The following is a 15,785-nucleotide window of genomic DNA, read 5'->3' as shown; positions in this document are numbered from 1 at the left end:
GCGCCTTCCTAGTTTACAATACCTTCATCGATTATTGTAAAGGGGAGAGAATTGAGCGAAATGTAAGAAAGGAGACGAAATCTAAGAGCCAAATAAGCACGATTTTCATTTGGACTGCCTTCAAGATTAGGAGTTATGGATTTGCATAAGAGTAACTAAAAAATTCCAATAAACTGTTAAGACAGAGTGAAGAGGAGGGAAATGGAAAATAACGAAGAAGAAATAGAGAGAAACCTGTTGCAGGAATTTTTTTTAATAATTTTGGGCAGTTTTGGAAGAAATCGCCGAAAATTACCGGAGATTATCAAAACCGCCGGAAATAAACCTCCCCTATAATACATTATTTTTGTAGTGCTATTATGTAATTAGAGGAATGAGGGATTACCAACAATCCCTTTTCTAAGTATGAAATTGCTTAATGAAAGTATAATAAACATTTGAAATAATTTCACATTAACCAAAAATGAAACATATAATTAAAACTACTCCATCAAACCTCTATATAGAGATTATTCAGCCATGCATAAGTAAATGATATAACCTAAAATAATTGCATAAAAGTAGTCTTCACCTCCCATGTATCACTCTCTTATGTTTAATGATGCTAAGGAAAAGTCCACGTTAAAAAGTAGTAAATTAATCAATCAAAGTTATAAATTTGTGTCTATTTTCATCAAACCCAAAATTTAATGAGTGATATAGCTTGTCACATAAAAAACATCATTTAAGATAAGTCATCAAATGATATTTACAAAAATTTTGAGAATGAAAATAAAACACAAGTCAATAATCATTTTCTTTTTCTAATTTGTTTTCAATCAAAAGTTTCTTTTGATTCCTGTATTATCTTCTTTACATATATATCTCTTTGATAAATTTGATCAAATCCATATAATTTTTTTTAATATAAATGTTTTTTACGTTTGTCTATCCATAATCACTAATATTCTAAGGAAAACAATGTATATAAATTTAAGTTTTCGTGAATTTCATAAATGCCAATAAAAAGTTTTTTTTCCAAACAAAAACAAAAAAAAATACCAAAAAACAAATTCTGCCTTCTAACTAACATCCTTCCCATATCCTCTAGCAGAGAGAAAAAAAATCATATAATACTTTGTCAAGAGGAATTGTCTCTCATTGACCCAAATATTTTCAAACCACATCAAGTTTCTTTCAAAGATTTAAGTGTGTGAGAGATTTATTACGTTTTGTCAACATAATACATTCATGGAAATGATTTTTGAAAATTCAATCCTCTTTTCTTTTGTTTTTCTTTATATTTGTGTGATTTATTTTCAATCAAAAGTCCATTTTGGATCCTTTGTTATATTCCTTTTATATCCTTAGTAAATTGTCAAATCCATGTAAAAGTTAAAAAAAAATGTTCTTCACATTTTTCTATTCGTAATTGTTTGAAAAATTGCATCACTGATAAAGAACATTATCGTCATTACTCTATAAAATCACCCTACTTAGATAGAGATAAGATTAACATAAGGATACACAAAATATAAATGGAATTTTCAAGTTCAGAGAAAACCACAATCATTATTTAATGACAACTTGAGAATAATACTATCTGAAATTTTTTACAACATATAGATTGTAACATCCCAAAAATACAGTGTAAAACCATATACGAGAGTCATCACATGTTAATAATACTACAGATCAGTTCTACCCAGAACGAGATACAATTTTGGCCGAACGGCCTTACATAAATAACAAGGGATTTAACAACGTACGCTAGCTACTACTAGACTGAACGGTGTACAAAATAACTTATCCCGAACGGTCTTACCAAAGGTAAACTAATAACAAACCGAACATCTTTAAGGTTCAGTCTTCACTTCCGTCGCATCTTCCAATACTTCTTCCAACAACTCTTCTCCTTCTGCTCACATCCACACGGATGATCATTGCAACAGAAGGACAACCACCGAATGCACAAAATGAACAAGACAGGAAATAGGGTAAGCTTATGTAATTTAATTCAATTATCAACATATATTTCACTCAATCAATTTAAACAAGATAACTCATTAACTCTTTCATGCAAAGCCTAATACTAGACTCTGACTGTCCGGGCTGTATGAATTTTTGTATAGTTACGACGTTCGTGCCACCCGGGTGATGTAGTAACTAGGATACCCTCAACAGCTGCCACCCGAGGTTAGTCCGTTCCGTCCAAATTAACCATAAGGACTAGGACCTCCTGTCATTCCCACACATGACTTACCCTTCTCTACGTGAGAAGAGTAATCACGGAATATCAGGATGAACCGCCAGCTTAGCATGCCCACATTCATACTTTACCAATTCTAATATACATTCATGAGATATTCCTCCCCGGAATACTCGTTCATAATCAAAGTCATTTCATCCATATCATATTCCATCATCTTTCATTATTAAAACCTCTACTGAACCAATTTGAATAAAGATACCAAATATCGAACGTTAGTTTTTAATCCAGAACAAGACCGAACACTTGGAGTGAGACCGAGATGTCCCCAACTCAAAACATAATCAAATTGAGAGGGTTACTCACGAGTTGTGAAAGGGATCGAATACAATGATACTTCCCAGAGAATAATAGAATCGAACGTTATTTACAAGGTGAGCCAATTTAATGAACTGACTCATGAGAGTTTAGACCGAACGCCAATAAGCCTAGGCCGAGTACTAAGACTCTAGGTCGAACACCATAGAAACTGATACTGTAGGACAACTAGTAATAATAAGTGACGGAATTATATGAAGAAACCGAACGCTATAAATACTTAACTTATTTATGAGTTTAACATAAAGGAGAACAAGTGTTAGTCGAAGACCGAGCACTGTAGAGACCGAACGCTATTGGTTTTGGCCGAATGCTCTTATTTAAAAATTAAATTAAAGAATCAAGGTCGAGCGCTTGGTTTAAGACTGAGCACCACTTAGTACGAGCACTTGGTGTAAGACCGAGCACTACTAAACTTATAGAAGAAAGGCTTGATAATATAATAAGATACCATTTAAATAGTTTTCAAGAACGAACGAAATATACAAATACATATAGATATACTTAAGTTTACAACCGAATACCAAGGAACGACTACCCTTGGTCAAACGCTCATGTACAAATATTACAAAACGAAGACATTTGTCCTCAACTAAAATTCTTTCTAAATGAAAGAATTCAGTTACAACCGAGTCCATAAGAAAACCGAACGGTCAATCACCTTCAGTGACGAACATAAATTTTCACATAGAAATACAGACTTAGAATTCATACTCTTATTAATACATTCCTCATCATTTATCTTCATACATTCATACCGCCAAAACATAGTAACAATCATACTTCATATTCATCCAATATTCACACAAACATGCCATCATTCCAAGAAAGAATAAAATTAAATTAAATAAGCTTCCCTTACCTCTTACGTGACCGAACGCTTCCAGATATGGTTATTGGTTCACCTCTATAAGTCCTTCTACCATCAACGCTCAACAATTTCCAAAACTAAACCAAGTAAAACCAAAACACTATCAGAACCACTCATTTTTAGAATAGTGATCAACACATGAAACCAGAACTTGGTTTTGCATGTCCAGGAAATCACACAGTTGAGTGAAGAGAAGAACTTACCAACTCAGATTCATAAACCGATCGGTTCAATCGAAAGCCCTTGACACCGAAAGAGTGGAAATGGTGCCTGAGTGATGATCAGAGAAAGAAAAGATGAGAATTTCTTATAGAGAAGATGAAGGTTTTAGAGCGAAGTAGGAGAAAATGGTTCAGAGATTTGGAGGAGAAGGTAAGCATGCAGAGAAGTGGCACAACATGTGAAATTTGGCATTAACTACTGTCGTCACCAAAACGAACGTCCACTCTCCTACAGCCACTTGTTTTCCACTTTCTGATTTTCAGACCCCCTTCCTTGACACTTGTTTTCTACTATTTGGGGGTTTTTAGTGGATTTTTAAATGGATTCTGACATATATCATTCTCTCATGTCCTTTTACCTATAGTACACATACTCTCCAAAGCACAAAATAACTCTAACCTTACAACAACCTATTACAATAATATAATAAAAATCAAACAAATGTGTAAAGTTTCGTTGATTTGGGAAAAGAAACAACATACACTTAGAGTTCATTATATAGTCACTAATGTCCACTCTCTAGCTTATCTTAGGCGATGTAGGATTTTTTAAAACGTAATATTTTCATCAGCCCAACAATAATCACTCTTTCGATTCCTCTTGCTTGTCTTTTTAATTCCAATTTTAATGTTTGTCCTTCGTATTTCTTTGAAACTATATTTTATGCTCCTAAAATAATTATTTTATAATAAATAACTAGAAACCAAGAAAGTAATCTAAAGGCAATGTAAGATTAAATAAATGAAATAATGCAATTATGTATGCAAAAACATGCATCCACATTCAACTTCAACACATATAAAGAACTAAATTAAATAATAGAATAGAAAATAATGGAATAATATAGTACATGGCTCAAAAATAAATATAAGATTAAATAAATGCATAAAAATTATCAAAATTAATATAACAAAGGCTTAATTTAACTCTCTCTTATCTTCTAAATATCAAACTCAAGAGGATAAAGAAAGAGAATATGGTAAGAAAATAAAGATGATGAAGAAGGGAAAGAAATATGGTAAAAAGAAACCAAGAAAGAAATCAATAAGAGAAAATGGACAAGATAGATTTTTATAGAGTTTTTTTTTTAATTATTATCTTACAAATTATAGTTGAATGTCCTTCCTTAATTATCATTTTTTATTACTTTTTTTCCATTAATAGGTTCACATTCTTTAATAATCGAGTTTAAAATAATTTAAATATTTTTTTTCTCTTTTTCTCTTTTCGATACTTGTGACAAAGCTCTAATATGCAAAACAAACAACACCTTAAAAATACGATGATTAATCTTAATGATTATACTTAACATACTGAAATAAAAATATCTTAAAAATTATACTTAACAGACTTGAGATAAAAATATTTTTATTTCATTATACTCAATTTTAAATATTAATTGATTTATTTTTTTTATGTTCAGACTTTAATATGGATAAAACATGAAAGTTTTAATGTGTAGAACTTTTAAAATATCAATTAATAATCTAGTTATTTAAGTTTTTTATAAATTTTAAGTTTAAAATAAAGATAAATTAAATAAATAATCTAGTTATTTAAAAGGAAAGATGTTAGAAGCATCATTAACTTTCATCTTCAGTCTTAAATTTTAAAAGATAGACAAATAATTTTCTTATAACATCTCCATATTATCACTTATAATATAATGCTTTTAAACTTTTTTCAAGCTAATCATGTTTAATCTCAATATATCAATTGGAGATATCACATAGAAATGTTCTTTCCACTCTTTACAAACAAATCATATTAATTAGTGTGTCACATGAACGAGTCTCTTTAGTAATTATAACTCTAACTATGATGATATAAATCCATCCATGACCATTCAAAAATAATATTATATAGTAATGATCAAGTGTAACTATCATGGATTATATTTCAATTTATTTAAGTCTACATTAAAAACAATACTCTTTAAATATATTTCATGTTATATGTTAGTAATTATTTTTTACAAGTAAGAATATTCTTTTCTCATAATCATTGCAAGCTTTACCTAATCTTTTTAATTTGTTTACTCTCAATTTAGTCATTTTAAGTTGCCTCACTCTCAATCTAGTCATCTTTAGTTTCTTAAGTTGTTAAATTTCATCTTTCTAAGCTTTGCATATTGTGATTATTCCTTTATTGGTTAATGTTACTCTTAGTTTTTTTATGAAGGATGTTACAAAGTCTACCTTATCTTTATTATTTTTCAAACAAAGTTTTAATAAACAAAATCACCAAAGAAATCTATCTTTGATATTTTTCCAACATTTTTAATGAATAGTGTACAACGAAAATCAATAACGAATCCTAAACTTGAGTTGGTAATAACTCCTAAAATTGTTAATAAATGTATAATGAAAAAAAAAAAGTAAACCACCAAAAGGATTTGAAAAAGAAATGGGAAAATATATGAGAAAATGATACAAGTTTAACATTAACCTATATTTATAATTTGGAACCACTTAATATTCTCTATATTTATATTAATCAAGGGGCTACTTAATCTTATGAATTTTATATTATTTTTATTCTAACCTACCATTTAAGTTTGTCCAATTTATTCCTTTTTTGGTGTATTAACTTTCGGATTATTATTTTCTTGTTACTCTCAAACACACTTTGATTTTATTTTATGAGATGCTTGGCTTTTTGTATAAATGTTTTCTATGTGAAGTTTGTTTCTAGTGCAAATATAAAAGGACTTTAATGTTACAAAGTTCAAGTCATCATATCATTGAAACCAGAAAGAGCCTTTGAAATACATTCTATCTTTTTCATCTTATTTTTCTAAATTTGTGATTTATATCACATATTCACATATTTCTTCAACATATTTACAGGCAAGTCATCATTAATTCATGTTTTTATTGATAACAAAATTATTTTTATCGTAGAATTGTTTCTTTCTTTATCATACCATAACTAATGGTTGATTTAAATCACACTTATAGATATTATTTGAATATAAATGTTTCGCAATATTTATTTTCTATAAAATCCTTGTGTATTTTGTTTGTATATTTTTTTATTTAGAATATTTTTTTTCTTACAGTTTCCAAATTTACTATAATGGCACAAATTAAGGAAAAGACACTAGTTTTAGTTGGACGTACTGGTAATGGAAAGAGTGCGACAGGAAATAATATTCTTGGAGAAACACATTTCAAGTCAAGGACAGGTGCCTCTGGTGTAACACGGATTTCTGAAATGAAGCAAACTACTACAAATGATGGACAAATTATTAATATTATTGATACTCCAGGTGAAGAATAATAATACATTATCATTCACTATATGATTATAAATTTAATTTAAGTCTATGTATTTGCTCCTTCTAATTTTATCATATGCAAATTTAAAACTTAAACACAAATTCAAGATTTTTTAAATGTGCATGAGTTTTAAACTCTCCTAATATTTTATCTTTTCAAAATTTATTATTACATGTTTTGGTTCTTGTTATAATATTTCATTAGCAAAAATGTTTTTTCCATCCTTCTAAATTGAATAATTATTTTTCATGTTGTGACATAACGATGAAGTTTACTTGTAAACATATTATTTTCATATGTATGTGTGTCCTTGCAAAATGTACTTATTTCCAATTGCATTGTGTGAAAAAAAAAAAGCAATAAAAAACATATATAACTTGTATTTTTTGTATTTTTAGTGTGAAGATAAAAATAGAAAAATAATTACTGAGACTAAAATAACAAATAATCATATCTAGAAGAATATGAACATTTTTAATTATGAATCTAAAACTTAACAAAATTTTGTAGGACTATTTGATGGAACTAAAGAAGTCGGAGATGAAATAATGAAATGTATTGATATGGCTAAAGATGGAATTCATGCTGTCATTTTAGTATATTCTTGTAGAAATCGTTTCACAGAAGAAGAACATGCTACTTTTCTTACTTTGAAAACTTTATTTGGAGAAAAAATTGTTGACTACATGATCATAGTCTTTACTGGAAAAGATGACTTAAAAGCTGATGGACAGACATTTGAAGATTACTTAGCTAATCAACGGGAAAAAACTCTCCAGGTTTCTCATTATCATCACCTTCACTACTATATGTATATTTATTTTGTGTATAATAATGTTTTATACTTGTAATATATAATAGATAAACATATTTAGCATTTAACATGCTTATTATTTTTTCATTAATGTATCAGATAAACTTGTATTGTTGATCGAATTGAGAGAAAAAACACATATTAGCATTAAAGGAACTATAGATTAATATAATATTTATTTCTTAAAGTGTGTATACATTATTTTAAACTATACTTTTATATTAAATAAACACATAGCATTGTACCTTTCTTGTATTAAACTAATGATGTATCTAATATGTTGAAGTACAGACTTATTTGTGTTCTAAATTTACAATTAAATATAAAATTTTGATGATTAAATGGATGTTGAATATTTTTGTAGGATATAATCGTTTCATGTGACAATCGAAAAGTACTTTTCAATAATAGAAGTACTGATAAAAAGGAGCAAAGGAAACAAGTTCAAAAACTTCTTAGTTTTGTAGATGCAGTTGTATTAAAAAATGGAGGACAACCTTTTACAAATGAAATATTCAAAAGATTGAAGGTGATGAATTTTCATAAATATTGAAAGTATTTTTGGAATATTAAGATTTTTATAAATAATATATAATATTTATCACATGATATTGCAGGAGAGAGCAACTGAAACTGAAAAGGCAGAAACAACTAGAATGAAAAAACGTCTACAAAGAAGATATGATATGATGCTTGAACGAATGGCTCGTGAAGTATATTACTATACATTATATCATCTCGTTTGGTTTTGAATAACTAGTTGAAGTTTATAAACATGTTATCACTTTATTAATTTTATTTCTTCTATTTTTGAATTAATATTTTTTATTTTAATATATAGATGAAATCAAAGTTGGATGAAGAACTTGGCAAGCTTAGACAATTGTTAGAAGAAGAAAGGAGTGCCAGACTTGCAGCTGAGGAAAATTATAAATCATTCCAATATTCATCGAATAAAGAAATTCAAAAACTGAGATGGGATCTTAATGAGGCAAATAGTAAGAGATGTGCCGTTCTCTAATTATGATACATTCAAATATTTCTATTTTACCTTTATCGCTGTGAGTGTGTGAGTGTGTGAGTGTTTGTATTTGTGTAAATATGTTGGGATACTCTTTGTATATATTTACTATGTATATATTTATTATTGTATTCCTTATGTAAATTAAATTATGTTTCAATTATATTTTATTTTTATTTTCCTTATGTAACAAAATCAGTTATTTGATTTAATCTCGTTTAATTTATTATTATGAGTTCATCACTTAATAAATCAATTCAACTTAATTTATTTATTAATAAGTTTAAAAATTTGATACCCATCTGAGTTAATAGATTAAATGAATCATAATTATAGTTTTTTTTTTCAATCTTAATAATAAATTATAATTTTTTCTAATTCAAATTTATATAAAATTTAATTCAAATACAAAAAAAATCATAAAAATATAATATAATTCAATAATTCAAATATATTTAGATATAGTAAAACATTTACTGCTTAAATAGACTTTAAGTCCAACTAAATATTAAAAAACAACTTGTATAAGGTACAATTTATATATATATATATATATATATATATATATATATATATTTTCTTTTTCTTAAATAGATTTTTATAATGGATTAAGAAGTTCCATCACTATTGATTAAATATGTTTATTTCTAACACTAGTGCAGTAAAGGAAAAAACAATAGTTATTTTCGCCTATTCGTACCGGTTCTACAATCGAGGTATATACTGACGAGGCAAAAACCGAATCAAAAAGATGTATGTTTTGTCTCGGTTAAAATGAAATCGAAGCGGTAGAGGGGAGACTTTTGGTTTTGGGTTCTGGTGAATCGAGGCAGTAGAAGGTTTTTTTTTTAAACATCAGGTCATTAACAGATCCACCTTCCACGAACTTGATTAACATTAGCTTATTGTCATTTTCTCTGTTGCATCATCTTTTAGTCTCGACTCCATAGAAATTTGAAGATAGTCTTCTATCCCACAACCAGAAAAGAGAGGAAAATATCATAGAAATAATAAACTTTAAAACTCATACCCAGGCTAGAATCATATTCAGATCCTTTCATAACATAACAAAATCATATAACACAAAAAAGAAAAAGAAACAGTTTTTGCTTAGTAAGTTCATCCCCCTTCAACCTACACTACATGGAACACACCACAAAAGCCATATCCAGAGAGGAAAACATCACTTTCTCCTTCAATTCCTCCCTAACAAAACATGCTAGAATGCTCGTGCTCTGCTCCTTCTTCACCTACGTAAAATGGAGCCAACAACCAAATGAGATAATGAAATTAAGCCTTCACGCATCTCTGTTCATCTCCAATCACCAACAAAGGAGTTGAATCCTTAAGCAAAAACCAAGGGAGATTACCTTAGGGTAGCAAAGGTAGCCGCCGAACCATCGTACATGGCGCGACTTCCTCCAACGTGAGCAACGACGGCTCCGACGACTGGCCTCGACGAAGACGTGGCACAACGACGTTTCTCTCTCGAAGAGTTGGCTTCTGGGGTAGAGCTGAGTGAGGTTGCGAACGACACTTCCCTAGGTGCGAATCTGCGAAGAGGCATCAACTTTGGAGACGATGCGGGTGAGCTTCTGGAACTTGTTGTGGACATTAGGGATGGAAGAGGGGTCTTTAGGGGTGGAAGTCGGGCCTTCAGATCTATAGATCTGAGATCTGAGATTTTTCACCGCCAACAGCCATCGCCAACAACCACCGCTTGCTCTTCACTCCAGAGGCGACGCACTGGCAGGTGAGGTGGAAGCTGGGCTCAAGTCGTCGCAAAGGACGAGGTGGTGGTAGCTCCCGGCAACAGCGGGGCAGCGGTAGGGGCACTTAGAGCAGGCAGCAGCGAGATTGGAGCGTAGAGAAGAGAGAGAAGCAATAAAAATAAAAGGGAAATGGGAGAGGTGCTAGGTTTTCTTGGCTTGAAGATTTGCACGGTCCAAGCCCAAGTCTTAATAGAAAGCCTTATATGCTTCGGTCCATCTACCAATCGAGGCAATATCTCTTTCACCTGAGGTATATATCTCGGTTCATTCTGCCAACCGAGGCAGTATTCCGTTTAGACATCGATTGCTTAACAACCAAGACATATAACGGTTTGAAAATTACAAAATTGTCACCGCATTTTGATACGCTTCGGTTCTGAAAAAATCGAAGCGTAATGTGCGAGTTAAAAATACAAGTTCTTTTAACGAGGCTATTAGAATGAACGCTGAATAAAAGTTATTCCATAAAATTATGATATGTTTATTCTGTGGTTTCGAAATGTATGCAGTTTTATCTAAGTAAATTCTCTAGCTTTTTAAAAAAGCAAAGAGAAACGTAGAATGACTTACTCACCTAAATAAATGAGAAGAAAACACCTTTTTTTAAGTAGAAAATGGAACGAAAAAATGAACTCAATAACCTTTTGTTTTAGTTTAATAAATTAGATTTTAAAATATATTAAATTATGTTAGAATATTAGAATAAGTTATCTAATTAACAGATATTAAATAATAATAATAAGTTATGTAAAAATAATTGGTTATCTTAAAAATTAATATATGTTAACTGGGTGAACAATTTTTTGTTAAATATTTTGTTTTCTAAATTAAAAATTAATAAATATTTAGTTTACTATAATATTTTAAAATAATAATAATAAAAATAAATAATTATTATTATTTTTATTATGTTGATTACTTTTATTTTAATTTTAAAAGATGTAATTTATTACAACAGACAAATTTTGTTTTGTACGGTGTGCTGAACGAAGGAAAAACAACTTTTAAAATTGGTTTTGTGTTTTTAGGGTTTTTCCCGTATAAAAAGCCCCTCCATTTCCTTCCTTTTCATCTTCCCCGGTGCCCTGTTTCTTTCCCGGAGAGTCCTGTTTCCTTCCCCGGCGTTTTCTTCTTCGAGTCCCTTTCTTCTATACCGTGGTTTTCTTCTCCGAATCTCCTTCTCCTACAACATCATGGCTACTCTGCTTAAATTTCTTTCTTCCCTTCCAACCAAACTTTCTAGAAACATCCAAACGGTTGGGCTGGTGACAACCGCCGGCATTGCTTCCACCGTTTACACGGTAGACCTCGGTCATACTGCTGTAGTCTTTAAGGGCTATCTAAGTCCACTTTTTGCCTAAATCCAGGCATTCATTTCCTTCTTCCATGGATACATACACCCCATGTCTTTGATGTAAGAGCAACCATCCATACTTTGCAATCGACCTTCTTTACGAAAGATGATAAAAGAATAAGCCTTCAGTTTCGCATTGTCGCTCGACCAAACGTTGAACATTTACCCACCTTGCTTAACCGGAGAGGCTTTAGGTATTACGAAATATTATTGCCCACTCTAAACAGTGGTATGAATGATTTGGGGAAAACTTACACTCTGTCTCAGATTCTGGAGGATGAGATAATTTTCTCCAAAACCATTCCTTTTGCGCGAAAATGCCCACAAAAACGGTATTATTCTCGATATAGTAGCGATAACATCCTTTGAGTATCCATCCACCCGAAAGTGGTTTTGCTCCCGCTCTCGATATATGATGTTGCACAAGGTTTTGGGTGCATGAATTACAGTTATCCTTGACTTGGGTTGTAAAATTTAGATGGATTGAATTGCAAGATTTTGAAATTGTGATATATGCTGAATTCAATAAACATGAATTCCCCTCTTTTTTTGTTGGTAGGCGATGACGCGACTCGGGGAGGCTTCCTTTCTTTCTTTCTACGTTGGTCCTGGTAGAGTTCCTCCTTTCTTGTGGTGTGGTGCGGCGAGGCGTTTTGGTGGATGATTTTGATTTCTTGTTCTGGAGGTTTTGATTCACGACGCAATCCTCTTCCTCTTCTAAGATTGCGATTAGGGTTTCAGTTGTTCTTGAAGATTTGGGGGTTTTTCTGTTCGATCATCTGATTTCTTCTACAACATTAGATGTAGGGTTTCATTCCATTTGAAATTGGGTTTCCCACGTTCTTGTGGTTTGATTAAGGTTGATGGCTGCGATACAAGATTCGTCTCTGGAATGTCTCTGGAATTGAGGATTATATTTTGAGAAATTTTGGGTTTTTATGCGTTTTAGGGTCCTGGTTCGGGGTGGCTGTGGGTGGTTGCTGCAAACGGAGCAGCCATAGAGGTTGCGGTGATGGATGATCGTGAAGTTCCCAGGCTTGGGATGAACTGGCTGATTTCCTGGAACACAGATGAATAAAACCGAACGTTGGTGATCCAATCCTTGCTGGCTTAGCGCTCGGGTGCCGCCACGGCAACGGAGGCGGAGCGAACCTCCGAGGAGAAGAAGCAGAAGTCGCCGAGGGTGAATGACTCTCCAGCGAGGATGATGATGTAAGCAAATCTTACGATGACAATGAGAAGGCCGATGATGAGTAACTGTGTCAAAACATTTCTGAGTAAGGCCGGCTTCCCTGTGGCAGGCTCCATGGAAACAGATTGTACACTTTTCTTCAAGAAAATAATATGCTTTCAATATTTCTTCAATTTATCGTAGAAGCGAGTGAAGGAGTGGTTAGCGTCGAAGGATAAAACAAGATTTATGGCTATGGATTCCTGTTTGAGTTATATGAAACAATGATGAAGAAGTAAGAGAAGAAGTGATAAAAATAAGAGGAACGTCGTGTGGAGGTTCCAAATTGCATAATTTTTCAAATTTTCTTTTAATTTACTAAATTTCATGTTATCACTCACAGCATATTTTTTTAATAAAATATCCACCTTAGCATATCCATCTCAGCACATTTTAATGTCGTTTTTGACAACCTGACGGTTAAGACAAAATTGGTTCAATTTTACAAATATTTGGATCAAATTGAGATATTTTACAAATATATAAATCCAATTGAGACAGTATGAGGACTCACTTGAGATTCTCATACAAATACGAGAATCATCCGAGGATTTAAACTTTTCTTTTTAATATATGAGAAGTCTATATTGGCATTGAAGCCTGATGGCTTAGTTTTAGCAGGTATTCTTGGTGGAGAAACGTTAAAATAAATAGCTTGTAGGTTAACAAAGATGGAATTGAGCAAAGGCAGATAAGAAGTTTTTGCAGAGATGAGCATGGTCACATTTTATTGCTTACCGATAAAAGCCACAAAAACCATGTCACCTCACAACAATCTGGTGGCTAAAAGAATAATAGAATTTCCGCTTGTGAATATGCTTGTAATAATGTTCAAAGGATGAGACTGAGGTTGATCACTATTTATTATGATCAAGAGTCCGTTGTCATATCTTAACCCAAATTTTTAGATTAACTATATACGCTGATATACATTTTAATATATTATCACTTATAATAATGTTTTTAAACTCTTTTCAAGCTAATCATATCTAATCTCATATCCATGGGTGATAAATAAAAATGTTCTTACACTTTACAAACAAATCATATTGATCATCCCAAAATATAGTATAAAACTGTATAAGATCCATCACATAATATAACAAGAAAAATCAACAAAAGCTTAAAAATAAAGTTATTTACCGTCATATACATAATTATAAATTTAAAATTTTATTTACAACATCATTAACCAAAACTATATACAAGACAACTAACTAATGCTACTAAACATCAACAACTTCTCCATCTAACGCATGCTCCAAAGAAGTCTCATCATCATCATCTGCTCACACCTACCGAATGATCATATCAAAGCAAGAAACACAGTAACATACAACAAAACACAAGTAAAAGCGTAAGCTAGAGTAAACCGAATTATCTTAAAACATTGAATACATCACACAAAAGCCATTTCAATATACATATGTAATCACACATATAGCACCCTTAAATACAACTAGACTTGACTTATCCGGATAAAGTATGAATGTTGAACTATTGTTGGCTTAATCCAAGCTACAATACAAGGTTAGTCCTTTCAAGTGTCTTTGGCCAAGGTAAAGTCCCTAGACAAGAACCTCCTGCTACTCTCACAACATGCCTCATCCTTCTCTACTTGAAAATGAATGATCATTAGAGTGTCGGGATAAACACCAACACTTAATTCCATACATTCATACACTGAACACTCAAGAACCATCCATAAGAATTTCCTCCTTGGAACCCCCTCTCCATCATTTTCATTCACATATAAACCATATACATATCTATTCGCTTTTACATTGCATACCAACATATAAAATTGATGATAATATTGTTTAAGATCATAAAAGAACAATGAAAAATATAGATCATATACGTACTAGTGAATTTAGTTTAGATTAGTCAAAATTTCACTTTACTGGTAGAAATAATCTATTAGATTGGTAATCAAATATGTTAGGACAAGTCAGAATTCACATAAAGCAAAACAGACAAAAACTGCTCATTTTAATCTATTATGTTACTAACATAATCGATTAGACTGTAGTTTCTATTTTAATCTATTATGTTATTAACATAATCTATTAGACTGTAGTTTATGTTTTAATCTATTATGTTATTAACATAATCTATTATACTGTAGTTTCTGTTTTAATCTATTATGTTATTAACATAATCTATTAGACTATAGTTTATGTTTTAATCTATTATGTTATTAACATAATCTATTAGACTGTAGTTTCTATTTTAATCTATTATGTTATTAACATAATTTATTAAAACCAAAAACTATGGCCAAAACAATTATTATAACTTTGAACACTTTCCCCACACCTATATCAATCCACCAATTATTGCATAACCAAATTTAAATACACTTGCTAGCACACCTCAAAACCTCAATTACTCTTAGCCCTTCTATTTGAAAACCTCACCATGTAAAACCTCAATTTAGAATAAAAACACCTAAGAACTCACCCCAAGATGACACCAACTATTCTACACCAAATATTTCTCATTTAACCGCTTAGACAAGTCCTAATAGGTCTCATATCAACATCTAAACTACCCAAAATTGTTTACACTCATTACTTCAAAATCTCACTACTCAAAACCCCATTTTTACACTAAAAACACCCTAAAACTTCAACAAATCACTACTCCTTTT

At 31.1% G+C, this 15,785-nt stretch overlaps 1 protein-coding gene and 1 long non-coding RNA gene across 3 annotated transcripts; both read left to right on the top strand.

Annotated features, from left to right (window-relative positions):
• Nucleotides 1-6,369: 6,369 nt before the first annotated feature.
• On the top strand, nucleotides 6,370-8,953 carry LOC148201538 (immune-associated nucleotide-binding protein 9-like). Its single transcript, XM_088109778.1, has 6 exons — nucleotides 6,370-6,508; nucleotides 6,721-6,930; nucleotides 7,451-7,719; nucleotides 8,119-8,283; nucleotides 8,372-8,467; nucleotides 8,596-8,953. The coding sequence occupies exons 2-6, from the start codon at nucleotides 6,738-6,740 to the stop codon at nucleotides 8,773-8,775; spliced, it is 903 nt and encodes a 300-aa protein (XP_087965904.1). The 5' UTR covers nucleotides 6,370-6,508; nucleotides 6,721-6,737; the 3' UTR covers nucleotides 8,776-8,953.
• Nucleotides 8,954-11,533: 2,580 nt separating this feature from the next.
• On the top strand, nucleotides 11,534-13,266 carry LOC124824267 (uncharacterized). Of its 2 annotated transcripts, none has more exons than XR_007027704.2 (2): nucleotides 11,534-12,233; nucleotides 12,461-13,266. It is a non-coding gene; the product is annotated as an uncharacterized LOC124824267 (long non-coding RNA). The 2 variants fall into 2 exon arrangements; XR_015784847.1 differs by having other exon boundaries at nucleotides 11,534-12,365.
• The last annotated feature ends 2,519 nt before the right edge of the window (nucleotides 13,267-15,785 follow it).

This window comes from Vigna umbellata, chromosome 3 (assembly GCF_029865625.1).
Source record: "Vigna umbellata cultivar VRB3 chromosome 3, Vumbellata_1.0, whole genome shotgun sequence".
In the NCBI taxonomy this organism is placed as follows: Eukaryota; Viridiplantae; Streptophyta; class Magnoliopsida; order Fabales; family Fabaceae; genus Vigna; species Vigna umbellata.
The sequence above is the reverse complement of the archived record's forward strand: the minus strand, read 5'-3'. Positions and strand labels throughout refer to the sequence as shown.